This window comes from Dipodomys merriami, unplaced genomic scaffold (assembly GCF_024711535.1).
Source record: "Dipodomys merriami isolate MVZ:Mamm:240054 unplaced genomic scaffold, mDipMer1.0.p SCAF_163, whole genome shotgun sequence".
Classification (NCBI taxonomy): Eukaryota; Metazoa; Chordata; class Mammalia; order Rodentia; family Heteromyidae; genus Dipodomys; species Dipodomys merriami.
In genome coordinates this window covers 1215765-1243432 of record NW_027202971.1, presented here as the reverse complement: position 1 = coordinate 1243432, position 27668 = coordinate 1215765, and the positions used below count along the sequence as shown (strand labels likewise).

At 63.5% G+C, this 27668-nt stretch overlaps 1 protein-coding gene across 3 annotated transcripts; it reads right to left on the bottom strand.

The window, feature by feature from the left end:
* Positions 1 to 383: 383 nt before the first annotated feature.
* On the bottom strand, positions 384 to 23960 carry Aacs (acetoacetyl-CoA synthetase). 3 transcript variants are annotated; one of them, XM_070024887.1, is made up of 18 exons: positions 23767 to 23960; positions 19595 to 19698; positions 19275 to 19395; positions 15788 to 15901; positions 14854 to 14951; positions 13310 to 13424; positions 12339 to 12420; positions 9601 to 9748; positions 6731 to 6811; positions 6526 to 6650; positions 6266 to 6330; positions 6058 to 6180; positions 4783 to 4896; positions 4420 to 4545; positions 3963 to 4032; positions 3588 to 3646; positions 2843 to 3045; positions 844 to 1080 (listed from the first exon to the last, which is right to left on the bottom strand). In XM_070024887.1, the coding sequence occupies exons 1-18, from the start codon at positions 23897 to 23899 to the stop codon at positions 943 to 945; spliced, it is 2019 nt and encodes a 672-aa protein (XP_069880988.1). In that variant the 5' UTR covers positions 23900 to 23960; the 3' UTR covers positions 844 to 942. The 3 variants fall into 3 exon arrangements, with proteins under 3 accessions (XP_069880989.1, XP_069880988.1, XP_069880990.1); XM_070024888.1 differs by lacking the exon at positions 2843 to 3045 and having other exon boundaries at positions 384 to 1080; XM_070024889.1 differs by lacking the exons at positions 2843 to 3045; positions 6058 to 6180; positions 6266 to 6330; positions 6526 to 6650.
* Between the last annotated feature and the right edge of the window lie 3708 nt (positions 23961 to 27668).

The following is a 27668-nucleotide window of genomic DNA, read 5'->3' as shown; positions in this document are numbered from 1 at the left end:
CTGGGCACAGCCGTGGGCTGGCACACCCTGGGCACACTCCGGGGCACACTGGGGCACAGCCGTGGGCTGGCACACCCGGGGCACACTCCAGGGCACACTGTGGGCACACTCCAGGGCACACCCTGGGGCACACTCCGGGAACACTCCAGGGCACAGCCGTGGGCTGGCACACCCCGGGGCACACTCCGGGAACACTCCAGGGCACAGCCGTGGGCTGGCACACCCTGGGCACACTCCGGGAACACTCCAGGGCACAGCCGTGGGCTGGCACACCCTGGGCACACTCCGGGAACACTCCAGGGCACAGCCGTGGGCTGGCACACCCGGGGCACACTCCGGGGCGTGCAGCCCGCTCCTAGGGAACACACGGCCTCCCTCCTTCCTTCCGTCGCGTACACATTTATTTGCGCGCGAGTCTTCACAGCACTGTCCCTGCAGTTCAGAACCTGGAAGAACACAGAAGAATCCAGAAGAATCCCGCGCGTGCCTTCCCACGTGGGTGACAGCGGGCATCGGGACACGTGGGTGATGGCGGGCGCCGGGCCGCGTGGGTGTCGGTGGGCACAAGGCCACGTGGGTGATGGCGGGCGCCGGGCCGCACCGGGCCGCATCAGTGACGGCGGGCATCGGGCCACGTGGGTGACGGCGCCGGGCCGCATCGGTGACGGCGGGCATCGGGCCACGTGGGTGACGGCACCGGGCCGCATCGGTGACGGCGGGCGCCGGGCCACGTGGGTGACGGCGCCAGGCCGGGCCGCGTCGGTGACGGCGGGCGGGAAGCCGGGCCGCGCGGGCGCCCTCACCAGGCCGGCTCCTGCGGGCAGGGTCGGGCCCATCCGAGCGCGGGAAGAGCGGACGCCGCTCCCTTACGTGCCCATGCATCTCCTTCCCAGAAGTTTCCAGAAGCGCCGTGCGCACACGCCGTCGGGCGCACGGCGCCGCTCAGAAGTCCTGCAGCTCCGGGATGCCCCGGTACAAATCCAGGGTCTCGGGGTTGGAGAAGGCGCCGCGGTGCTCCACGGCCCGGCCGGCCACCACCTGCTTCACCGCCACCTCCACCTTCTTGCCGTTCAGCGTGTACTGCAGAGCGGAGAGCGGGAGAGCGGCCTTAAGCCCAGGGCCGCACCGGGGGCCACGCCCTGTGACCACGCCCCCGGGCCACACCCCCCACAGGCCACGCCCCCACAGGCAACATCCTTAAACGGAGGGCCGCACTGGGCCATGCCCAGTGACCACGCCCCCGGGGCGGTACCTGGGGCAACGCCCCTACTGGCCACATCCTTAAACCGAGGGCCGCACCTGGGGCCACATCCTGGTGACCACGCCCCCTGAGGGCGGCACCCGGAGGCCACACACTGGTGAGCACGCCCGATGGTACCCCCGAGGCCACGCCACCAAGGGCGGCGCCCGAGGGCGGCACCTGGGGGCTGATCCAAAGGTGCTGACCACGCAGAGGGCGGCCGGTGAGGTGCGTGGAGGCCTGACGCCAGCCCGGGGGCCAGCGCAGGCCTCACCCCACTTCCCTGCCCAGAAGGCAGCACCAGAGCGAGGCTGAGCTCCGGGCAGCCCCCCACATGAGCACATGAATGCTCCCAGCACGGGGCCATCGGGCTGCAGGCGGCTCGCCCGCCACCACTAGGCCTGGCAGAGGCCCCCGGCCATCCCCACACCCCACACCAGCGGCCACCCTGGGAAGCCAGCAATGGAGACTTGTGGGGCATGGTGCCCCGGCCGGCACACCTGGGGGGAGAGGGGCACACACAGGTCGCCATAGAGCCCGAAGTGCCCAGATTCACACTTCATGGTTTTTGTGGTGTGTACCTGTCCTCAATCAGGTCGAAATCCAACCCACTCCCCAAACCATGTGTGTGGCACGCTGTGCAGATGTCCAACACGTGACCGTGTCTTTCCTCTTTACTCAAGATGGGCTATGGGGACATCGTTGCACTAATGCACTAGAGGCTTCTAAGACCTCCTTCTGAGAGCCAAGTAAACCTGCTGGCACCAGGAGTTAAATCTGAAATGCGACTGAAATCATTCGCTTGAAGATTTCAGTGGCCATGTGCACCAGCCAAGCCCCTCGTGCGGCTTACAGGGAGGCAGACGCTTCCGTGCGTCACCGCTCTCTGGCTGTGACACTCATCTCCTGCTGATGCCCATTGGGCAGTGACTTGTACCCCAGCTGCTAAGATGGACAGAGGCAGTGTGCTAGAAACTGCAAGAAAGCAGCGCAGCCACTGGGCGCCTGGCAGGGCAAGCAGCCTGTCTGGGAAAGGCCACAGGCCAGGCAATGGCAGTGGTGGTGCTGGCCTGCAGCCAGTAAAGACTATCCGGTGCCACACCTGACCGTGCCTGCAGCAGGAAGCACACTGGTTGGCCTGTATCCCCCGGGGACACTTTGGCCCTTTGTGCCTTGTTGGCTAGTGGTTCCCTCCGAGGGTGCCCAGGCCCCATACTTGGGAAGGCACAGGGGATCAACTCTGAGCACCCTCCAGGCCCTGGGCACACTGGGGTGGCGAGCCTCCCCGTTGGCCACTTCCACCCGAGGCGCCTAGGCTCCAGTGCAAAGCTGAAAGAGCCCAGGCCAGATCGCCCCCATTCCCCATTCATCTAGACCTCAGGGCCAAACAGCGGCACAGCTCCCGAGAGGAGCTTCCAATCAGAAGGCAGAGCTGGAGCGCCTGCTGCTCCTGCCAAGCGAACTTTCTCACCCATGACCTGGAGACGCTGTGGCCACCCATCCCACACCTCTGAGATGCAACTCTAAAAGGGCAGTTGCTAGGCAACACGGCTCTGGCTATCTGAGAGCTCGGGGAGGCCAGGCTGCCGGGCAGGGACATACCGGGATGCCCTGGGTCTCCAAGATGAGGCTGGGGACGTGGCGCGCGGACAGGCCGATGCGGATGGCATCTCGGATGCGCTTCACCAGGTCCGGCTCGAAGGTGTGGCCAGAGGCCATCTTCAGGAAGAGAATCACCCTCTCCTCGCCGTGCCTGTTATACTGGGGCACACACAGGCTGTCCTCCACCTCCTCGAAGGCCTCCACTGTGGAGACAGGGGTGGGGCGCACAGAACGTACTCAGCAGCAGCAGCGCCCTGCCGCCTGCAGGACACTGGCCAAGGGCAGAGCTCAGCTACGCCAGGATGGACTGGTGCATTACAGGAGTCCAGAAGTCCAGAGCTGGGCACAGGGCTGGGTCCACCCATCAGACCCCACATTAGCCCTGCAGGAAGGCTGCCTCCCAGGAAGGGGGTCCTTGGGGCCCAGGCTGGGCCTACACCCCAGCCACGCAGCGTGACTGGGCAATCGTGAGCACAGGGCTGCAGGGCCCGCTCGGCATCCTGTACGCTGCTGCACCTTCTGTGCCTCTCTGTGCCTGTTTCCTCACCCAGTAACAGAGGTGACCCACCACCCCAACTGAGCCCACCATGAGGCCCCCATGAAGGAGTGGGGCACAGCTGACCCCCAGGTAAGCCGCTTGGCCGGATGTGTTCTAGAAGAGAGTGTAGGCCAGTCACTTCTGGGGCAGGGACTCTGGAAAGGGACCCGGGGGCTGTGAGGGGCCCGGTGGGGAGCACGTGCGTACCGATGTTGTAGATCTCCGAGCTGCCGAACCGCACGCCGTTGGGGTTGAGTGTGCCATCGCTAGTCAGGGAGACAGGGAGAGTGGGAGCAGGCCCCGCCTTCCCTGGCTGCCCCCAAACTCAAACCCTGGCTCTGAGCGTCCACTGTCCCTCCCCCCGTGGCAGCTGTGGTGGTGGCGCTCAGAGACACGGTCGGCCCCGTGCGGGAAGGCGCAGGACGGGGACAGCGCAGACTGGGCGCAGGGCCCACACCAGCCTGTGCGGAAGCCCTTGGTGGGAACGCAGGGTGCACTGAGGGGGGCAGCCGGGGCGCAGGGCGGGGCCCGGCTCTCAGGGACGCCCACTGGGGCAGGGCACGCAGCACGTAGACATCTCACCTGCGGCCCAGCATGACGATGCCCCCCGTCCGGGGGTTGATCCTGCAGTAGTCGCCATGCGCCCACACGCCTGCAGGACAGAGCAGAGCGCACTCAGGCGGCTCGCGGTCACAGCCCCGCCCGGGACCCCGCTCCCTGCCAGGCAAGAGGGAAGTCCTCTGCACTGGCCGCCTGCTGAGCCAGGAATACAGACCATCGCTGGTCCGCAAGGCGGTGACCTTTGTGACCTTTGTGCCACCCTACCTGGGGTGGCCACTGGGGGAGCCCTGTGTGGGGATGCCCGCTGTGAGGGGAGCAGAGCCTCTCTCCTCCCCCCGCCCACCCCGCCACCAAGGGGCCAAGCGCAGGCCCGCCCAGGAGGCCCTGGTGCAGTCGGTGAGGTGTGGTTTCACAGACGGCTTGGGCTGGCCGGGCAGTGCCCGCGTGGGGAGCGGCCCGCCCACGCCTCCAGACTCACCTGGGAACTTGGAGAAATACGCCTTCCGGTACTTGCTCCCGTTCTCATCGTTCCAGAAGTGGGTGGGCTGGCAGGGGAGGGGCTTCGTGCACACCAGCTCCCCGCTCTCCCCCCACACGGCCCTGCCTGGGGGGGGCAGGGTAAGTGTGCAAGCCACACTCAGGTGGTGGCCCTGCCCAGGTGCTGGCACCTCTCCTCGGGGACCCCGCTGCCCGGCTCCTGAGCACAGCACCTGCCCTCCGGCTTGGCACCTGCTTCCCGGTTGGGGACAGGGACGGCCCCGCATATAAACCAATAGGGGCACCCCCACCCCCACCCCGCGGCGCCTCCAAGTCACCCACACCCGCAACAGCAGCTCATCACCTTCCTCATCCCAGGCCTCCACAGCCATGGCCAGGTTCCGGGCCTGGATCTCCCCCTTGTACACGGGGACCGACACATTCTGACCCATGAAGCAGGAGATGATATCCGTGCCTCCTGCAGTGAGGGCAGAGAAGTCAGCCGAGGGGCCTCGGCTGCCATCGCCAACGATCGGGGCCGCCCCTCCCCGCCCACAGACACACAGACACAGACACACAGACAGACACACACACAGACACACACACAGACACACACACACACACACACACACGAGGGCAGACGATTGGGACACACACACACACACACACACACACACACACACGAGGGCAGACGATTGGGCACGCGCACACACACACACACACACACACACACACACACACACACACACACACACGAGGGCAGACGAGCCACCCCCACAGAGCAGACGATCAGGGACACAGGAATGGGCAGCCCCAGGATGAGGCCATCCCCACGGGGCGCAGCAGGCCGGGGGGGGGGATGGGGGAGGGGGCTGGGCCTCCACCCCCACAGGGGGCAGATCCAAACTCCTCTGGCCCAGAAAGGCCGGGGGAACCCCTGGGGCTCCTGATGCCCTCCCGCTCCTGGACCTGCCCAAGAACCCCAGCAGGGCCAAAGAAGCAACACAGAAGGCAGTCGGCAGGGCGGCTCAGGCCTCCAAAATGTCACCTTGTAGAGAGGTCTGTGAAGAGTTCTCACAGCACGAGAAGAATCAGAATTGCAAATACTCAAAAAGAAATTAAAGTGACCCAAGGATTTCTATGGACCGCAATATGGGGTCAATCAATATCATCAAGGGAGGAAGGCGGGGGCCTCAGGCCTCTCTCCCATACACACGCGCACGGGTACACGCATATACACACGTACACACATAGTGTGCGGGCACACGCCTGAAGGAAAACACTGCAGGGAAGGGAGACACGGAGTCCCAGGCTTTACTATCACCTGCACCCATGACTCTCTAGGCACCGTGCGTGTTTATGAAGTGATGAGAAAAGGCCACTTGTGCTGGACACGGTGGCACAGGCCTGCAGTCCCCGCACCAGGAGGTCGAGGCAGGAGATGACACGTTTGAGGCCAGCCGGGCTAGAGAAGCCACCGACCCCACACACAATGCACCAGCATAAATGCACACACGTACAATCAGAAAACCACCTCTGCCGCCGGCGCGTGCCCCTCAGGGGGACTAGCTCTCAACGCCAGCCGGCACGGTGACTGGGCACCCCCCGGCCCACCCCCTCCGTATCCCTGGCCCCTTACCTGAGATGGAGCCCAGGAGCACGCTGCTCTTGATGCACTTGTAGACATACTCGTAGCTCTGGGCCTTCAGCGGGGAGCCGGTGGACAGGATGGTGTGGAGTGTGTGGAGATTGTGGGTTTCCGCTGGTGAGCAGTCATGAGCAATTACCCCGGGCCCCTCCCCGGCCCCACGACCCCACCACACCCCAGAGCGGGGGACAGGGCTCACCTGGCTTCATGTCCTTCTCTTCCAGCACCGACAGCCACTTGGCACCCGTCCCCAGGATGGTGATGCTAAGGACACAGACCGTTTAAAGGGACTGAGAGGTTTTGAAGCCATTTAAGTTCCCAGGGACTGCTAACCCTTTGCTGCAGTCTCTCTCACTAGGAAAGAACCTTCCCCACCAGTAGCGGGCCCGCTGTCAGGCCTCAGCCGGCCTCACCCAGGCCAGGAAAGTTTGGATCCGGCTGGCGGGACTCGGGACCTACCCAATCCTGTCCACCAAGTCCCACAGCACGGCGGGCGTGGGGACCAGCGGGGAGCCGTCGTACAGGACCACCGATGCTCCAGTGGCCAGAGCGGACACCATCCAGTTCCACATCATCCAGCCGACCTGCGGCAGACCAGGGGTGGGGTCAGCCACGGCCAGGCGGCGCGGCCCACCCGCCCCTCCAGCTGAGCCCCGGGGCCCACCGTGGTGTAGTAGAGCAGAATGTCGCTGCGGGCCGTGTTGCCGTGCAGCATGTGCTCCTTCAGGTGCTGGATGAGGGTGCCCTGTGGACGAGGGCACACAGATGAGCAGCGGCCCGGGCCTCGCGCCCACCACACATGCTGCCCCCCGCGCTGGCCCCGGGCGTGGCAGCGCCTGGCCTGGCGAGCTATGCACTGTCATTTGTGACTTACACAGGGAAACCGCCGGGGCCCTGCCCGCCCAGTGCCAAGCCCTGGAGGCACCGTGGACACCTGCTGGAGGGCAGGAGCTTGCCCAGGGAGGATGTCCCATCCGCTGACCCAGCTCAGAGCCAGGCCAGCTCGGCCAGGGACAGCAGGGGCCGCCCGTCGCCTGCTGTTTTTTTGTTTGGTTTTTGGGTCCGGTCATGGGGCCTGAACTCTGGGCCTGGGCGCTGTCCCTCAGCTCTTCAGCTCAAGGCTAGCGCTCTACCACTTGAGCCACAGTGCCACTTCCAGCTCTTTTCATTTTGCTTATGTGGTACTGAGGAATCGAACCCAGGGCCTCATGCATGCAAGACAAGCGCTCTACCACTGAGCCACTTTTCCAGCCTGCCTGCTGCTTTTTTATTTCGATGCTTATGGGCAACAGATGCCAGGGGTGCAGACATGCCGCCCTGCCGTCCTGCGGCCACCGCCCTGAGCTGCCCTGCAGGGCCCCGGGGCTTCCCCCAGCCGCCCAGAGCCCACCCCACCCTGGTGTCCCAAGGGCATGGCGAAGGCCCCGCATGCCCCCTTCTCCTGTCACTGCCACTGGGCCTCGGGTCCCACCAGGGACAGAACGGGTCCCTGGTCCCAGGCCAGCGTGGGGCCACTGCACATGTGAACACCAGCCGCCCGGCCAGGCCTCCTGGCTGGCGTGATAGGCCCACGTTTCCCACACCCGTCACACTCAGAAGTTAGGAGGCGGGCACACCCGTGAAGCCAGCCCTGGGGAGGCTGCGCAGGAGGACCACAAATCCAAGGGCAGCCTGCGCCCCACTCAAGACTTGATAACTCTCAACACTGGGCAAGAGGCTTAATACCAGTTCTCTGGAGCAATGAGCCCAGTGAAAATGGAACACATACATCTTTTCTTGATCTTTCCCCACGCTAAATATACCAGGCACGGGCATTTTATGAGAAAACTCCATTATAGCTAATATATTTTTATGTTCTGCTGCTTTAAAAACGGCAGTCACTATGAGAAACACTAAAAATAACCGCGCGGTGACACGCTCTGGCTTTTCTGGAAGTGTCTTCCTCAGCCCCACACATCCTCCCTGCCTACAAGGTTCTAAAAACGCCCGTCTCGTGGCTGGGAGATGGGCCTGTGGCCAGACGCGTGGCAGCCCTGCTCGGAAGGTCAAGGCCAACGCCCCGCAGTCAGCGGCTGCTCAGAAGGTCAAGGCCAGTGCCCGGCGGTCAGCAGCTGCGCGGAAGGTCGAGCTCAGTGCCTGACGGTCAGCGGCTAACTGCCGTTGAGTGGCAGGGCCACTTCTGCCCACACAAAGTGGCACTGGGCTGGCAGGGGCCCGGGCCCGGGCCGCGGTCCCCAGCCTCCCACACTGCAGCCTCTGGGTTGCCTGGTGCCCCGCGGTGTTTTGTGGGAGGACCTCACACCCAGGACTGGCCCCGTGCCCCGAGGCCACGCGAGCTCCCGTCTTGAGGAGCACACCGGGAGAGGCTGCCCCTCCTGAAAGCTCTTTGCACTTTGCAGGTGTAAAGAAGCATCTGGAAAGGCCAGCGGCTACAACGGGCATTTACGCCATCTCCACACACCAGCTGAGCGCCGGCCAGCAGCGGTCAGCGCTGGAGGCCTTTCCCTCGGTGCATCTCTCCTCAGAGGGGAGAAAAGCCGAGCGTGGCAGGCTGACCACTGTGCGGGGGCCTCCCCGCCCCCGCAGCCTGAGCCCACGGAGGGAGACGAGGTTCTGGGTGCCACTAGGCCGTGGTGGTCCACGGATGTCCTGCCAGCAGCATCTCCGGGCTGTGTGCCTGGTAGCGTGGCGCCATCCTTGACATAAGGGCTGATGGTGGCACCAGCTCTCCAAGAGAACGTCTGGCTCCAGGAGTCCCGTGCAGAAGCCAAGCGTTAGCAGTGGCACCCAGCTTGATGAGAGACCCGTTGGCGGGTTCCCTCTGGCATCCAGCCCACACTGGATGCAGCCGGTTGCAGCCTGACCCTCAGCCTCCCTGCCCCCAGCCTGGACTGAGCAAACCTTTGCTCTCCACATGCTACCCAGTCTGCAGCATTCAGCCACAGCCTGGAAATGGGTAGAACAAAGGGCCCACTGGAGAGCCTCCTCGGGAGGTGGTGGCCATGCACAAGCAGGGAGGCGGGCCTCCAGAGCCCAGCCCCGGCCTCCGGCCCAGCCTGGCCCCAGGAATGGCTCATCCTGGCCCAGTCCAGGCCTCCAGACTCCAGGACCCAAGACACAAGTTCCCAGACGCAGCCTTCTGGCCTGATCCCTAGCCGGATAAATGTTCCCTGGATGACGTGCGCAAGACGTAAGTCCGTGGCTCTCCCACACCCACCCACGCTCTCCCACGGTCTCTCATGTTCTCCCACATCTCCTACAGTGAGCCACGCTGGCCCACCCTGTGGGAGCCCAACCTGGGGGCTCACTGTCCCATGGTGACCTCCGCGCCAGTCACCATAGTGGCATCAGCTAGCAAGCCCTGGGGCGGCAGCTCCCTGTGGCGGCTGCTGCCGTGGCTGGGCGGTGGGTGTGCCGGGGGTTTGTAGGGAGGACAGGCAGGCCTGGGGGGGGGATGGTGGGGGGGAGGGGGCCCTGGCAGGGGGCGGGCCCTGGCCGGGGGGAGGGGGGGGCAAGCTCCGGCAGCAGGCATACCCCGGCGGAGTGCACCATGCACTTGGGCGCGCCGGTGGTGCCCGAGGAGAACATGATGAAGAGCGGGTGGCTGAACGGCAGCTGCTCGAACTCCAGCTGAGGGGCCGGCTCGCCCAGGCCCAGGGCAAGGAAGTCATCCAGAAACACGCTGTGGACAGAAACACAGAGACAAGGTGAGCGGCGGCTGCTCGGGAGCCGCAGGGAGAGCAGAGAGGGAGACACGCCACCAAGGTCCGGCTGAAGGAAAGCTGAGGATTTCCAGCTGGCTCCCAGCATGTGCTACTCAGGGGGCAGAGGTGTGAGGGCCACGGCACAAAGCCGGGGGGGGGGGGGCGGGGGAGGCCTGGGGGGGCAGAAAAGTTAAGAAACACTTGTCTCCGATTAACCAGTGCGGGGAGACCAACAGTGGAGCTGTGGCTCAAGTGGGGCAGAGCTAGCCTTGAGCAAAAACACTCAGGGACACCATCCAGGCCTGGAGCTCAAGCCCAGGACCGGCAGGAGGAAAAGGCTCCTTAGCCCAGCACAGGACTGACCCACAGCCACCGGCACATGCACACACTGCCATCAGGCCTTCCAGCCCAGCTCCTTTGTTTCCTGGGATTACCTGCTGGGCACTGGACCCCAGGGACCCCCGTGCGGCGCAGGGGGGCCAGCCAGCCTAGGGTCACACTCTGCAGACGGAAGGGACAGCACTACTCACGCAGCGAGACTAAACATCTGACCAAGAAGAAATGTTAAAAATCCCAACTACTCACGCCTGTCATCCCAGCTACTCAGGAGGCTGAGATCTGAGGATGGAGGTTCAAAGCCAGCCCAAGCAGAAAAGTCCCTGTGAGACTCATCTCCAATGAACCACTCACAACCCAGAAATGGCGCTGTGGCTCAAGTGGTAGAGCGCTACCTTTGAGTACAAAGAGGCTCTGGGACAGCGTCCAGGCCCTGAGTTCAAGACCCAGGGCCGGCAAAAAGAAAAACTAATCCAAGCTACTGACTGAAGTGTGCCCAGCCTTACCCTAAACCGACAGAGAGCAACAGCGGGGTGGCCACAAGCCACCAGGGCAACACAGCCCTTCGTGTGCCCGGCGGCCCTGCCCAGCACCGCTGGCCACCGTGCGGTGGCCAGAGCACTTTCTCTCTTCCAGGGATGGACTGGGGTCCACCGCTGGCCAAGGAGAATGAAACGCAGCACATGCAAGGCAGGAGAGGCGTCAGGCCCGGGCAGGGCGCTCAGTGCCAAGGCCTGTCCTGACCACACAATGGTTTGTAACAGACAAACAGAATAATTCAGCGCTGAGAGACGAACCAGCAAGGCCACCCACTCTAGAGGGTCAGGAAATGGGACACCCGGAACTCAGGCCACAAAAGCCTTTCTCCCCACCCCCCAACCCCACACAGCCATTTATATAAACACCAATCAGACAGGTGCTCCACACAGAGGAAGACTAGCTTTCAAACCGTCCACAGGTCACAGCGAACACCACTGCTTTGGTTTATCTTCCAGAAATGAAGAGCCCAAGGGTGGCTCTGCTCACCTCTGTGGATGGGCGCAGGGTTCTGCCACAGCCTCAGCCACCAGCCACCGAAGCAGGACAGGGCCTAGGGCCTGGGCGGAATGAGGGGACAGCTGGGCACACAGCAAGCGAGCCTGTGGGCGCACGTCCCACCAGTCACTGGGACATGGGGGCGGGGCCCCGTGGGCCTGAGCCGGCAGCCTTTCTCCCCGCAGCTCTGTGGCTCCCCCAGACCCAGGAGACAGAATCGAGGGTGGCTTGCAGCAAGCCCAGAGCTCCTGACTCTAATGGACAGAGGCTGCAGGTGTCCCTCGGGGCACTGCAGATCCGGTGACGACCACATGACCCACAACTGTCACTGCGCTGCCACCGCGTGGTGGAGAGGCCCCTCGGGGTCACCCGGACTTGACCTACAGACCGTGCCTGCCACCAGCACCTGTAGCTGCCGCCAGGTTGCTTCCAGAATGCCGGCACCCCCGGGAGGCCCAGGCAGGCAGACGCCCCCTCCCCACGCCCCACACCGGACTCCTGGACACGGAAGCTCCGCCTGCTCGTGGCACTGCGGGCCAGCAGCTCACTCCCGCTGCAGCGGCGGCACCACACAGAGCGCGCTGCACCCCGAGAGGACATCGCGCCCTAGGAGGTTCCCTGCACAAAACATGGCACCTGCCGTCTCCCCGAGTCAAGGCCTCTGTCCCCTCCCCTGGAGGGCCCAGGACCCCTGGTGCGACCACACAGCCTCCAGGGCTCGCTCTGGACACCTCCTGCCAAACTGAGACTAAGAACAAGACAAACTGGGCTTGAACTAAACCACCAGTAACCCAAGACACAAAATGTCAGGAAGCAGTGAGGCATCCCTGCCACCACCTGTAATCCTAGCTACTCAGGAGGCTGGGGTCTGAGGATTGCAGTTTGAAGCCAGTCCCAACAGGAAAGTCCACTAAACTCCATCTCCAGAATAACCAGCAAAAAGGCGGGCTGGAAGCATGGCTCACGGGGTACAGCATCCGTGAGTAAACTGAGCAAGCCTGCACAGGACCTGGCAGGTCTTCTGTATATTTACCTCTGTCTAGGTGACTACCACCACCCCTAAACGCTGAGAGACAGTTGTCACAGCACAAGAAACAGTTTTCTCCCCTAAGTTCCCACATGCCACTGTTTGCACAACCAGGTCTGAGCTCTATCCCAGGACCACAAAAGCAAGAGAAACAAAGGCCTGGCTGTTACCTGTTGGGGATCTTGGAAATGTCTATCTTGTCTCTAGTGGTGACGTAAGGAATCACCACCACCCTCTTCAGGTCAGGCAGGCCTGCGAGAAGGAGAAGGCCAGTTACCCAATAGACATGTGCTGGGCCTGATGCTGTGTGTGTGCACAGGTGCACACAGGACTCCAGGGAGACGCCATGCATACACGTGCACATTCACACGCACGTGCAGAGGTCTCTGGGAACCTCTGGGCCCACACAGGGCTCCGGGGTGACCCCGCGCACACGTGTAACCCGCACCGCACCCCTCCCCTCACTCTCTGGGGTGACTCCGTGCACGCGTGCTCCGGGGTGACTCTGCGCACGCACACGCGTGCACCCGCACCGCACCCCTCCCCTCATGCGTGCTCCGGGGTGACTCCGTGCACGTGTGCTCCGGGGTGACTCTGCGCACGCACACACGTGCACCCACACCGCACCCCTCCCCTCACGCGTGCTCGGGGTGACCCCGCGCACACACACGCGTGCACCCGCACCGCACCCCTCCCCTCACGCGTGCTCGGGGTGACCCCGCGCACACACACGCGTGCACCCGCACCGCACCCCTCCCCTCACGCGTGCTAGGGGGGACCCCGCGCACGCACCCGCGTGCACCCGCACCGCACCCCTCCCCTCACGCTCTGGGGTGACTCCGTGCACGTGTGCTCCGGGGTGACTCTGCGCACGCACACACGTGCACCCGCACCGCACCCCTCCCCTCACGCGTGCTCAGGGTGACCCCGCGCACGCACACGCGTGCACCCGCACCGCACCCCTCCTCTCACGCGTGCTCGGGGTGACCCCGCGCACGCACACGCGTGCACCCGCACCGCACCCCTCCCCTCACGCGTGCTCGGGGTGACCCCGCGCACGCACACGCGTGCACCCGCACCGCACCCCTCCCCTCACGCGTGCTCGGGGTGACCCCGTGCACGCACACGCGTGCACCCATACCTTTCACCACCTGCTGCAGCTTGCCCAGGTGGCTGTGCTCCTTGCCGTTGTAGAGCACGGCCTCCACCGAGAAGATGAGCTTCGGCTGAATCTGAGAAAACCGGTCCAGCACACCCTGAAAATGGGGGAGACGTCACCACCCGTCATCCTGCAAAGAGCAAAGACCTCCAGCTGCCGACAGGAGCCCTGGGCAACACGGCCACGGCAGCCGCGGCTGAGACGCCATCGCCACACCAAGGAAGGCCGTGGCAGCAGGAAGCACTGAAGGATGTGGAGATGTCCCCGGTCCTGTGACACGCCCCGGTGCCCCCTGGGAGCACACGCACCCTGCACCCCACACCCGCGACAGGCAGGGTCTGCACCTGGCTGCAGGCCAAGGCCAGCACAGCGGGACCGGAAGCTAATGGAGCTGGGAAGAGGGACTAATGATGCGCTGCAGGCGCTGGCTCAGCAGGGCCCACCCCTGGCTGAGTCGGTGCGGGGCACAGGCCTGGCTGCAGACGCCATCTCTGTGTCACCATCTGTGTCACCACGGGCCTCCCCCACCAGTCAGGACTCAAGGATGGAGAGCTCATTTCCAAAGCGGTCTGTCAGGAGACTAGGGGTGAAGCCCCTGGCCTTTGCTCTCACTGGGCGCTGGGCACCGGCCAGGGTGCCACACAGATTCTGCTGTGGCCACAGTCACGGATGTTACAGGCAATGCGCAGTGCAGGCAGCCTCTGCCTGACGGCCATCACCCCTGCAATCCCAGCGCGGGAGGCTGAGGCAGGAGAACCACAAGTACAAAGCAAAACTCTATTGGATATGAGACGCATCTCAAAAAAATAAAGAGAGGAAAAAAAAGAAAGAAAAAGGAGGAATTAACCCTGTAGGGAAAAGTTACTGGTAAACAGCAGCAGAGAAAACAATGTTAAAAAAAACACTACTGCATCCTAGCTACTCAGGAGGCTGAGATCTGAGGATCGAGGTCCAAAGCCAGCCCAGGCCGGAAAGTCCATGAGACTCTTCTCTCCAATGAGCCACCGGAAAACTGGAAGTGGCGCTGTGGCTCAAGTGGTAGAACGCTAGCCTTGAGCTGAAGAGCTGAGGGACCCAGAGTTCAGGCCCAGACCCAGAATTCAAGCCCCACGACTGACCAAAAAATAAAAAAGGCTTGTGACTCATCCTGAGAGCACCTGCCTAGCAAGCACAAGCCCGCAAGTTCAAATCCCAGCACAGCCAAAAGCAAGTGAAGAACCAAACAGATCAATAAACTACACAGCCTGACGAGTGTGATGGACGGCTCCCAGGCCAGCACCGCCCCCACCACTCACTGACCTTGACACTGACCTAGACATCGCCCAGGGGTTTTCACAGAGGCCCCACTCCCCCTGCCACGGGCAGAGAAACTGAGGCAAGCGACAGCAGGTCCCGCCAGGGACCATACACGAGGCCCCAGGCTCAATGCCCAGCACCGGCTCTTTCCCCCACGACACCGCCCCACTGGAGATCCCATCCACAACCTACAGCCGTGCCCCCCAGGACCCTCGCATGGCCCGACTCACGTTCACACCGAAGTCTGGGGACGTGGAGCTCCAGATGGCGCCGATGCTCGCGGCAGCCAGCATGGCCTTCACGGCATGTTCACCGTTCGGTAAGTAGCCTGCGGGGCCAGGGAAAGTCCCCCGTGGGTGTTTAAGGCGGATTCCCCAAAGTTCGCCCAGCGGCCAGGCCGGGGGGTGGCAGCGGGACCGCTGGCCTCTCCCCCCATTCTCCACACTCCCCTAAGCCGCCCCTGTGGGTCCGGCCCCGGGCCTCTCGTCCACAGCCCCCGCTCTGCTCCCACGCAGCAGCCACCTTTCAGGCCCTGGTGGCTTCCACTCGGCCAGCACACGTCCATCCACACCAGCGCACACGCTCCCCACTCTTCCCTCCACGAAACGCCCATGAGCTATCTCCACCAGCCACCCACAAGAGCCAGGGCGCCGCTCCCATGCCGCTCGCTGCCCAGGCTGCCGAAGCAGCCCGCACACCCCGGGACCGGCTGGCTGCGCCCTGCCCTGCGGCGCCCCATGAGGCCACCTGGCCTTGCCCTCCTGGCAGGCACAGCTGCTGCCCGAGGCCAGTGCGTCCCCTGGGGGGAGGCACACCTCAGCCAACGCTGCCACAGATGCTGCCCACACACACCTGCCCACCCCGCAGCCCCGCCTGCCAGCATCGGCATTTTCCTGGAAGTCAAAGTGACGGGAAAAGCGCATGGGGCTCTTGGTGGGGACGGGGACTCTCCTCCAGGGGGGCAGGGGAGGGAAGCAGCCCAGGCCTCAGCTGGGCTTCTCATCTGAAACGGGGGCCCAGCATGCACACCTCTGCAGATGCTGCATCCCAAAGGGCCAACGGGCCTTTGCACAAGCTGTGTCTGCTGCCTGCGACTTAGGGCCAAGTCCTAAACACATCTTCATTCCCGCAGCCAGCATCCCCCTTGGCCTCCAGGACACTCACCAACCACCCGGTCGCCTTTCCTCACTCCCATCTTGCGCATAGCCGCTGCAAACAGAGCCACCTGCTGCCGCAGCTCCTGGAAGGTCACCTTCACGATCTCCTCTCGGCCCTCACCTGGAAGTCACAAGGGCAGGTCGCACACAGACTGGGCAAGGAGCGGGGGCAGAGAGGCCCACGCATTCCCGGGGACCCAGGTGGCCGACAGGGACACAGCATGAGTATGCATCTGAGCCGGGGCACCGCGTGAGTGTGACCCTGTGAGCCGGGAGAGTGTCGGCACCACACAGATCCTCCTGGCCCCATTTCACAGTCCCACTCCACAGGGCCACCCTGCCCCTCAGCTGCCATTAATCTGCTGTCCATCCCTACAAGTTTTGCACTGAAAGAAGGTTCTAGAAACAGAATCACACAGAAACTGGCCTTCTGAGCCTTTTCCAATCAGTACAGTGCTTAAGGATCAATAGCTCGTTCCTCCCCTTCCACCTGTGGTTTGGATGGCGCCTCATTTACTGATCACAAAGTGAACACAGCCAGGCGAGGTCTCTCACACCAGCCATCCCAGCACTCAGGAGGCAGGGGCAGGACAATCTCAAGTTCTAGACCAGCCTGGGCTACACAGCAAGATCCTGTTTCAGAGAGAGACAGAGAAAGAGACAGAGAAACAGAAACACAAAAAGAGACAGAGAAAGAGAGAGACATAGAGAGACATAGAGAGAGAGAGCTAAAGATAATGCAAAGCTAGGTGCCAGTGGCTCACACCTGTAATCCTTGCTACTCAAGGGGCTGAGATCTGATGATCAAGGTTCAAAGCAAGCCTGGACAGGAAAGTCTGTGAGACTCTGATTCAATAAACTATTCAGAAAAAACTGGAAGTGATGCTGTGGCTCCAGTGATAGAGTGCTATCCTTGAGCAAAAGCAGCTCAGCCCAAGCCCTGAGTTCAAGCCCCAGAAAATGCAAACATTCTGTAAATATCAAACATTGCAAAAAAAGAGAAAAATATAAGTAAGAAAATTCAGTGCTCAGCCTAGCCGTGACAGGCGGCCCCGCGGCCGGCCGGTTATTTCTGGATGCACTGTGGCCTCAGCGCACTGGCTCACCGGGGAAGGGGGGTGGGGGAGGAGCCCTGGAGACGCCGGTGGAGTGGCCCCGCTGCAGGGTGTTTAAGGCACGGACACCAGGGCTGTCGGGTCACTTGCTACCTCCGAAGGCACAGATGGGACCTGAGCACCGCACTGTTGCCTGGGGAAGATGCCCCCGCCTCACCTTCCCACACTGTTTCATTCCTAATCGCCAAGGGCTCAACCTTCCCCGTGTGAACACCCTCCTGCCCCGTGAACACCGGCCCTGTGCCCGCCCTGTGGACACCGGCCCTGTGCCCGCCTCGGGAGCCTTTGTTCACCCTCTCCTGACCTCCCTGCCATTCAGCCTTCCCTCCCTCAGCAGGGCAAGGTCTCTTCTAAGAACATTCCAGTCACCTGAGCTCTACCGTGGGACAGCTGCCCATCAGGCAGGCACTGTGGCCACTGCGTGCTGCTCCCGGGAGCTCGGAGCCCGTGCGGCCGTGGACAGGGCTGGGCTACGCAGGGAATTCCTGAGGGCCGGAGGGGCGCGGGCCAGACGGCCGCAGCCAGAACGCCGGCCAGCTGAGGGCTCAGTGTGTGCCAGCATCGGGAGAGAGAGAAGCATCTGGACGCGATCCCTAGCCCACAGGCTCCTGCTCCCAGCCAACATGTGCAAGCCCAAGTAGCAATGGCGGGGACCCAGCCCGCACCCCTCCACGGCCCCCGCACCCCTCCACGGCCCCCGCACCCCCACAGCACCCGCACCCCTCCACGGCCCCCGCACCCCTCCACGGCCCCCGCACCCCCACAGCACCCGCACCCCTCCACGGCCCCCGCACCCCTCCACGGCCCCCGCACCCCTCCACGGCCCCCGCACCCTCCACGGCCCCCGCACCCCTCCACGGCCCCCGCACCCCTCCACGGCCCCCGCACCCCTCCACGGCCCCGCACCCCTCCACGGCCCCGCACCCCTCCACGGCCCCCGCACCCCTCCACGCCCCCGCACCCCTCCACGCCCCCGCACCCCTCCACGGCCCCCGCACCCCTCCACGGCACCCGCACCCCTCCACGGCCCCCGCACCCCTCACAGCCCCCACACCCCTCCACGGCCCCCGCACCCCTCCACGGCCCCCGCACCCCTCACAGCCCCCGCACCCCTCCACGGCCCCCGCACCCCTCCACGGCCCCTGCACCCCTCCACGGCCCCCGCACCCCTCACAGCACCCGCACCCCTCACAGCCCCCGCACCCCTCACAGCACCGTCCTTCAGAAGCCCTGGGGCCCGAGCTCTCCCAAGTGTGGCCCAGAGCTCCCCAAACCTGCTAGGCTGCTCAGCCAGATCCAAAACCCTGATTTAATCAGGGAGTTACTCAGTTTTTCTTTCTTTTTTTTTTTTAGTCAGGGCTTGAACTCAGGACCTGGGTGCTGTCCCTGAGCTCTTTTTGCTCTAAGCTAGCACTCTACCACTTTGAGCCATAGCACCACTTCCAGTTTTTTGGTGACTCATTGGAGATAAGAGCATCACTGACTTTCCTGCCCAGGCTCAGGCTTCTGAGTAACTAGGAGTACAGGCCTGAGCCACCAGCACCCAGCTCTATTTTAATTTTTGGCGTTGAGACAATATCTCACTGTGTGGTCCAGGCTGGGCTAGAACTCACGATTCCACTGCCTCAATCTCGCCAGTGCGGGAACACAGACACCAGCCACCACGCCCAGACCAAAGGAAGCCTCTGCCAATAAAACTCATCACTAAGTTAAGGCATGTCCTTTATACCACTTCTTCCAGAGACTGCCTGATACATAGATTGAAGCATTCTTTTTTGTGTGTATGTGCCAGTTCTGGGACTTGAGCTCTGGGCTTGGGCACTATCTCTGAGCTTTTCTGCTCAAGGCTAGCCCTCTACCACTTAAGCCACAGCTCCACTTTTGGCTTTTTGCTGGTTTATTGGAGATAAGAGTTTCATGGACTTTCCTGCCTGGGCTGGCTGTGAACCATGATCCTCAAATTTCAACTTCCTGAGCAGCTAGGATTACAGACTTGAGCCACCAGTGCCTGGCCAGGAATATTTTTCAAACTTTATTCTACAAGGAGAAGACAGTGGGAAAGTATCTATCCTTAGTCTCTATCCTTTCCAAGACATGAGAGCACTCAACACATGTCTCCAAACTGAGCATGGTGGCCATGCTCAGGGGCTGAGGCTAGAGGATCATGCGTCAGACGCCAGCCTGGGACACAGAATGAGCCCATCTCCAGAACAAAGACAAACTCAAGAAAAACAAGGCGTGTCTCCACTTCTCCCACAGATACCTCACAGCAGGACTGGCTGCCAGCCATCCTGTAGGCTGCATGCTTCAAAGCCCCTCCTCACACTGGCGGTGCCCGCCTTCCCCACTCGGGAAGAGCCCTGGGGCCCAGAGACTCACGTGCCACATACAGGGCAACCCTGTCGTTCTCCTTGTGCCGAAGGATATTCTCCGCGTAGTTCAGGCGGCTGCCCTTGAACCACTCAGGGACGTCTGCAATCCCTTTCGATGTGTCCACAACCTGCAGAGATGAGAGCATGTCCTGGAACTCACACACACATACACAGCACGTCCCTGTACTCATACACGTGTGTGTGCACACTCGTAGTATGTCTGCGTTGTACATGTGTGCACACACAGCACCTCCTGTACCCACACAGGTATGCACGAACACACACCCAAAGTGATGACAATGGTAGAGAAGCAGAATGTCTCCCTACCTCATCATACATGCGTGAGTAGACGATTCCACTGAATTTCCAGAATTCTGCCCAGAAGTCTGAATACGATTCCACTGACCAATGGTACAGGTCGTCATAATTCTCTGAAAGCGAAGGCAATGCACAGGCTCAGGTGCCCCTCGGAGGGGGGATGCTGGCAGGGCAGCATGGAGGCAGAGCACCCAGGCCCGTCCAGGGCAGGTGTGTCTGAGCCATTCAAAGGCCCTGAGCGAAGATGACCCTCAGAAGGAATGAGGCCGGGGACTGAACATCTGACCCATGTAGCTGGAGTCAGACCTAGAACCCTGGCTATGTGCCCTCAGTCAGGTTCCTTACTCTGCCTCGGTTTACCCAGCTGTAGAATGGGGAGGGTACAGAGCGCGGACCCCCGGGCCTTGGACACGATCGGAGCAATGTCAGGAGCCCAAAGCCACTGGGCAAACTCGGATTGGGACACCGGGTCACGACTCCTTAGGCGAGCGCTCGGGAGGCCAGGAGGGGCTGGGGACCGGCGGAGGGCCGGGGGCGGCCCCACGCGCCCCGGGGCCCACGGAACCCGGCACGTGCTCCCGCTAAAGCGCCCCCTACGGACCCCGCTGGGCCTCCGACTCCAGGCACCACAGGCAACACGACCTCCAGGGGTCAGAGGGCACGTGTGGGGGCAAGGAGGCACGCAGCGGTCCTCACCGCCTGAGCAGAGGCCCCAGCAGGGGCACCGGTGCCGAGGCGGCCTGCACGGGCCAAAGATGCCAGCTGCCCAGCAGGAGGGCGCCGCCGCCCTGGGCTCCCGCCTCCAGCCTCCACACCGGGGGCGCCTTCCACCTTGTCTCCCCATCACCCTGGTGACAGCGTCCCAGATGCCTGAGTCTGAAAGAGACTGAGGCAGGGCGGAGAGGACGCCCCGCCCCGCCCCGCCCCGGCCCCGCCCCGCCCCCCAACAGCATCCTGAGGAAGCAGGACGCCCCGCCCCCGCCCCCGCCCCGCCCCCGCCCTCCAACAGCACTGCAGAAAGGACGCTCCGCCCCCACCCCGCCCTCCAACAGCATCCTGAGGAAGCAGGACGCCCCGCCCCCGCCCCGCCCTCCAACAGCACTGCAGAAAGGACGCCCCGCCCCCGCCCCGCCCTCCAACAGCATCCTGAGGAAGCAGGACGCCCCGCCCCCGCCCCGCCCTCCAACAGCACTGCAGAAAGGACGCCCCGCCCCCGCCCCGCCCTCCAACAGCATCCTGAGGAAGCAGGACGCCCCGCCCCCGCCCCCGCCCCGCCCCCGCCCCGCCCTCCAACAGCACTGCAGAAAGGACGCCCCGCCCCCGCCCCGCCCTCCAACAGCATCCTGAGGAAGCAGGACGCCCGCCCCCGCCCCGCCCCTGCCCCTGCCCCAGCCCCTGCCCCGCCCTCCAACAGCCCTGCAGAAAGGACACCCCGCCCCCGACCCGCCCTCCAACAGCATCCTGAAGAAGCATGACGCCCCGCCCCCGCCCCGCCCTCCAACAGCATCCTGAGGAAGCAGGACGCCCCGCCCCCGCCCCCGCCCCGCCCCGCCCCCGCCCTCCAACAGCATCCTGAGGAAGCAGGACGCCCCGCCCCGCCCCGCCCTCCAACAGCATCCTGAAGAAGCATGACGCCCCGCCCCCGACCTCCACCTGCCCAACACTCCCTCCAACAGCATCCTGAGGAAGCAGGACGCCCCGCCCCACCCCCGCCCTCCAACAGCACTGCAGAAAGGACGCCCCGCCCCCGCCCCGCCCTCCAAAAGCATCCTGAGGAAGGAGGATGCCCCGCCCTCGACCTGCCCTAGACCCGCCCTCCAACAGCTTGCTGAGAGGACGCCCCGCCCCTGCCCCCCCACGGGAAACAGGCGGTCACCATGGCAGCAACTTAATGCCCCCAGGACCTGAGTGGGGAAGCACAGTGGGCCCAGAAAGTCCTCTCAAGGTAACTCGGCCGCTAGGGATTTGATTCCAGGCCTGCAGCCCGGAGGGGGGCGGGGGACCCACGGGCTCTCCCTGCCTGCCTGCTCCCTGCAGGCTGCCGGGTATTCTGGGGGACATGTCATCCAGCCGCACCTGAAAATGTCAGATGCAGAGCCTGGGGCCCTAAACAGACCAGCGCTGGGGTGACCCAATGCTAAGGCCACCTGACAACAGGAAACAAGCCTACTTGTAGGCAAACCCAGGCCAGCTGCCGGGAGAGAGGGCTAGCAGCTTTCTCCAAAAGAGCATTCCCTTTGAAGCCAGGGCAGTGCTGCCCTCTGTAATTAAGGGCCATGAGCTTGCAAGAGGCTGGCAGCACATGGGCTGCAGGGCTGGGCACGGCGGGTGGGGCTGGCACTGAAGGCTGGGCCTGAGAGCATGTGCACACAGGCTCCTGTGTGGACATGCGGGGGGCCTGCGGGGGTCAGCTCAAGCACAGACAGAACTATAACTATGCTCTGGCTATGGGAAAGGACTCTGCACCTGCACCAGGGCCTCGCCCCTCCTAAAGCAGACAGGTGCCCACCCACACTCATGACCTGGGGCATAAGCCCCAATCACATGCCCTGGGGAAGAGGAGAACAAAGGAACAACAGCACCAAGCTAGAGAGCTTATCTCCAATTAAAGAGCCAGACTTGGAGCTGTGGCTCAAGTGGTGGAGTACCAGCCTTGAGCAAAAGAACACTAAGGGAGAGCACCGAGTTCAAGCCCTACCACTGGCAGAACAAAAAGCATAAACAAGAGACTTTTTTTTCTTTTTGGTCACGGGGCTTGAACTCAGGGCCTGGGCTCGCTCCCCAAACTCTTTTGCTCAAGGTCAATGCTCTACCACTTAGAGCCACAGTGTCACTTCTGGTCTTTAAGGGGATTTTTATACCAGGGTTGGCTTTGAACTGGGATCCTCAGATCTCAGCCTCCTGAGTACCTAGGATTACAGACATGAGCCACAGGCGCCCGGCCAAAAATCACTTTTAAAAGCAAAGCCCAAAGCATGGAGGGCAGGCAGGTACGCAGCTGGTAAGAAGAGGAAGCAGCATCAGGAAGTGCTAACTGGCACCAAAGGCAGGGGCACCTCTCAGCGGCCCCGTGGCTTCCTGGGATTGCGGGCCCAGCATGACAGGCTCTGGGGTTCACGGGACAATTCGGGACTGGAGACAGAGGAGCTGCCCAGCAGCTCGAGGCCTGGAAGGAGGGACAGCCACGGGCGATGCTGTGGTCTGACCTGTGACCGCCTCACGCGGCCCTCCCTCCGCCCAGGGGCACAGGAGGGGGCTGAGGCTGGGACGACCTGATGACTGGGAAGAGGGGCAGCCGGTGCACCACCCTGGTGGGCACAGACACCGGCTCCCTCCTTCGCACCACTTCCTGTGGAGAGAGGAAGTTCCGCCCTGCTGTGAACCGAGGTGGAACAAGTGCCCGGCCGGGGTCTCGGGTTCCTGTCGCTGTCATTGCGGCAGAGGGCACGGCAGCATCTCGCAGCTGGCCCGAGGCGGGGCTGGCCGGGCCCTGCCCGCTTCCCCAGTCCACACCCCTCGCTGAGGGCTGTGGGAGGCCGGTGCGGCCCAGGCCCACACCTGTCTGGGGAGGGCAGCCAGGTGGCAGCTGCCAACGCCTTGGTCAACAGGGACGCGCTGGGCGCCGGGAGCCACGCGGAGCCCATGTGAGACCGGCGCTTCGGACCAGCCTGGGCGCCAGCCGGGGAGCGCGGGGAGCAGCCGCCCGGCGCGGGCCCCGGGGCTGCGGCGGGGCGATGCCGGCCAGCCCCGGGACGACACCCACCGAAGCCAGGGCACCCTGCGGCAGAGGGCGGGGGAGGGCGCCGGGGCCCGCGCGCGGAGCGAGCGGCCGGGCGGGAGGGAGGGCGCTCCCGGCCCGCAGCGGGCCACGCCCGACCGCACCGCGCGCGGGGCGAACGCGAACCCCGCCCGTGGGACGGCCAGAGCCCCACTCCGGGAGGAAGCCCGCGGCTGGGCAGGAGGCCTGGCCGGCCGGGGCCGCGGGGGTGACGGCGCAGGGAGGCGGGTCCGCGGGCGGGCCGGCCCGGCCCGGGCTGCGCGGGCCGGCGGGGCGGGCGACGCGCCCGGGGGGCGGCGGAGCCTCGGCTCCAGGCTCCAGGCAGCCGCGGGAGCGCGGGCGGCGGCGCCGCGGGGCCGGGTGCGCGCCCCGGAGGCAGCACCCCGAGGGACCCCGCACTCACCCAGCGCCAGGCCGCAGGCGGCGGCGGCGGCCGCCCGGAAGCGGTCCATCTGCGTGTTCTTCTTGCTGTCCGGCTCCCACATCACCTGGCACTCCATGATCTCCTCGCGCCCGGCCCGCGCCTGCTTGGACATGGCTGCGTCGGGGGCGGCTGGCGGCGGCTGGCGGGGGCGGGGGGCGGCGGGCGGCGGCGGGCGGAGGGCGGCGGCGGGCGGCGGCGGGAGCGGCGGGGCCGAGCGGCGACGCGGACCACCAGGAGCAGCGCGACACTGAGCCGGCGCCGCCGCCGCGGCCCGCGGGACACCCGGCCTGGCCCCGCCCCCGTGGCCACACCTCCTCGCGGCTCCGCCCTCCTCGGTGTAACCTTCCGCGGAGCCGCGTGTAAAAGGAGTGCTCGCCGCGGGCGGGAGTGCTCGCCGCAGGCGAAGCGGAGGTGACCGAGGCCCGGCCGTCTCCGGCTGGGACAAGGGGTGTGGGGGGCATTAACGTGATGTAGACAGTCTGGGAGAGAAGACCTGGCAGGGGGAGTGTTCCATTCAGTAGAGATGTCAGTGTCCAGAGGGAGCTCAGGCCCCAGGCAGAGTACCGATGATCGCGCGCGCGCGCCTGTACGTGTGTGCGCGCACGCGTGTGTGTATGTGTGTGTGTGTGTGCGCGCGTGCACGCCGGTCCTGGGACTGGGCACTGACCCCGAGCTCTTTTGCTCAAGGCCGGTGCTCCACCCCTTGAGCCACACTCCACTTCCAGCTTTTTGGTGATGGGTTGGAGAGACTGTCCTGCCTGGGATGCTTTTTAACTGTGACCCCCAGAGCTCAGCCTCCTGGGTAAGCTGGGGTTACAAGCGCGAGCCATGGGCGGTCTGGGCGGTCCGAGAAGGAAGAGGAGGAGGTAGGCCGAGGAGGATCAGGAGGAGGAGGTGGAGGAGGACGAGGAGGGGGGGGGGGGAGGAGGAGGTGGTAGGCCGAGGAAGAGCAGGAGGAGGAGGAGGAGGAGGGGGAGGAGGGGGTGGTAGGCCGAGGAGGAGCAGGACGAGGAGGAGGAGGAGGGGGAGGAGGGGGTGGTAGGCCGAGGAGGAGCAGGAGGAGGAGGAGGAGAACGGGGAGGAGGGGGTGGTAGGCCGAGGAGGAGCAGGAGGAGGAGGAGGAGAAGGGGGAGGAGGGGGTGGTAGGCCGCAGGGAGGGTCCCCGCAGCCAGTGAGCCCCGGCGTTGCCTGGTGAGGGCAGGGATTCCTTCTAGCTGCACAGCTAAGGCCGCTCAGCTCTGAGCACCTCGCGATGCCGGAAGGGAATACGTGAGACCCAATCGCCTACCAAGAGGAGATTCGGCAGGTGCATTATCACAGCTCCTGCCCAGAATCCCAGTAGCAGGAGGCCAGGATCTGAAGAGTCCCTCCCTACACAGATGACTTGTGAGATGAGGTCTGGCTTGCTGCCCTGGCACAAGCCTGGCTTTCCATCCACCTACTTTAAGTTTCCCATCGTAGGAGAGATGGCAGGCGTGCGCCATGCCGCCCAGCTTCTTCCGTTTTCTACCCAGGCTGGCCCGGGACTGGGATCCGGCCATTCTCAGCCTGCCACGTGGCTTAGGATGACCGGCGCGCCTGACACCGCTCCCGGAATGGGTTGAGAAGGGGTCTCTGGGACTTTTCTATCCAGCTGGCCTCGAACTCTGATCCTCCAGTGCTTTGCCTCCCGGTAGTGTGCCGGTCCCCTGCACAGAAGGCTGAGATGTGTCAAGGTGCAAGAAGGCTTCCATTTATTCCGTGCAGACCATGCCCTTTCCTTTCTGCACACTTTCTCCTCTGCAAATAGTAACAAGGTATACAGAATTCAGTCTTGGGCTTACATTCGGCTGCACCTTTCCTAACGGTTGCTAAGTAAAGCAGCCCGCGGCTTTTCCACCCTAACCCTTCAGCGCTCTGGGCCTCTGCATTCGCCTTTTCATGGCTCCCGTAAGGCTCCCTGGCCATGGGCCTGGGGTCCCCCGAGGAGCCCGGCGCGAGGTGGGGAAGGGCACGAGGGGGGGCAGCTGCTCTCCAGACATTGACAGGAAAACCGGGGTGGCTTGGGGTTCAGGACGTGCGATTGTCGCTGGCCTACACTGGCTTTGTTATTTGTTTGAAGCCCTTCATTACCATCCTTGTATGCGTGTGTTGCTTAATTTGGTAGTCCTCCTCAAAGTTCATTCGTTCGCCCACTTACCCATTTTGCAGGAAGTGTCACGGAGAGGGGAAGCCGCTCCTGGCAGAGCCGGGAGCCCGGGGTTTCACCGGCCACACCCCGGCGGGCGCCACACCCCCGCCCCACGCGGCCCGTCCCCTCCCGAAGCCGAACACGCAAAGGCAGCCACGGCGGAGGGATCCTGGGCACACGCACGCGCCACACTCCTCTCGCGCGCTGATTGGCTGGCGAGGGACTGGGCCCACATCGGCCCAGGCCGCCGCGCCGCGGAAGGCTGGCTCCAGCGCCAGCCAATCACACGGAGTTCCGGCGCGTGGGCTGGGTCATTCAGCCAATCCGGAAGAAGACCCTAGAAAGGGCGTGCCCAATCGGAGTAGGGCAACAGGGCGGAGTCACCCGAGCGTTGTCGCCTTGACAACCCGGGAGCGGGACTGGTCGGTCCGGTCCAACATCCAATCCCGCCAGTCCGGAAACTCCGTGGAGTCCGGGACCCGCCCCGGGTTGACACCTGTGCTGGTGGGGGGACCGGTGCAGGTGAGGTGTCTGGGAAAAGCCAGCTCTTCCGCTGGGTGCCCGAATGGGGCCCGGAAGGAGCCCAGCGGTCCGGCGGGAGAAGGGACTGTGCGTTTTGCGCCGGACCTGGTGCTCTACCACTTGGGCCAGAGCGCCACGTCCGGCTTTTAGGTGGTTGATTGGAGATGGGCTTTCCTGCCTGGGCTGGCTTCGAACCGCGCTCCTCAGACCTCAGCCTGCTGAGTAGCTTTGCTTACAGGCGTGAGCCACCGGCGCCAGGTTCTATTTCCGCTTTGTGTCATCGCGTATTTTCACGTTCATCAGAACCACCCACTGATCCCCGCTCCAGAAACCCTGAAAAGACACACTTTCTCCGTTAAGAGGGAGACTACGGCTGTTTTTTATGGAAGATGGTGTGAAAAGTCCCTGAGAAGGAGCCACTTAACCTTGGGCCGAGTTTGCCAATCTCCCTCCGGCTGGCTTTCCCTCTGGTGGGGCAGATAATCTCCTTAGGGAGGGATTGTGAAACTTGAGCAGTGGCAGGTGGAACCGGGCTGGATAATGAGAATGACCCTGGGGCGCCCAGGCCCAGGCCCCATTCTGTGAAAATTAATAGTTGTTCTAGGTCTGGGGAATCCGCTTGCTGTTCCCAGTAAGTGTGCACTGAACACCTGGGGGACATGTGACCTGTCCAGGCTCCATGCACCAAATCCAATGCATTGTGACACATGCTTGTCTAGGGGCCAAACCCAAGTACTACCAGTGGCTGAAGGTTGGAATCCTAGAGATCAGGATGTGGTTCAAGACAGCTGGGCATAAATGCAAGACCCCATTTCAGAATATATGGACATATATGGCACACATCTGTCACCCAAACCACATGGTTCCAGGCTGGATGAGGGATACTCTAAGATCCCGGTCTGAAAAATAAGGCAACCTAGACATGGATAGTCACTCCTGAAATCCCAGTTACTCAGAAGGCTGAGATCTGAGGATTGTAGCTCAAAGCCAGCCTGGGCAAAAAATGTCCAAGATTCCATTGCCAATTAAGAAGCAAGAATGTCAAACTAGAGGCAAGGCTTAAGGTAGAGCAGCAGTTGAGCAAGTAAGCTGAGCCATCAGCCACGGCTCCTGAGTGCAAGTCTGCAACTGCAAAAAATCCAAACCAACACACACACACACACACACACACACACACACACACACACAC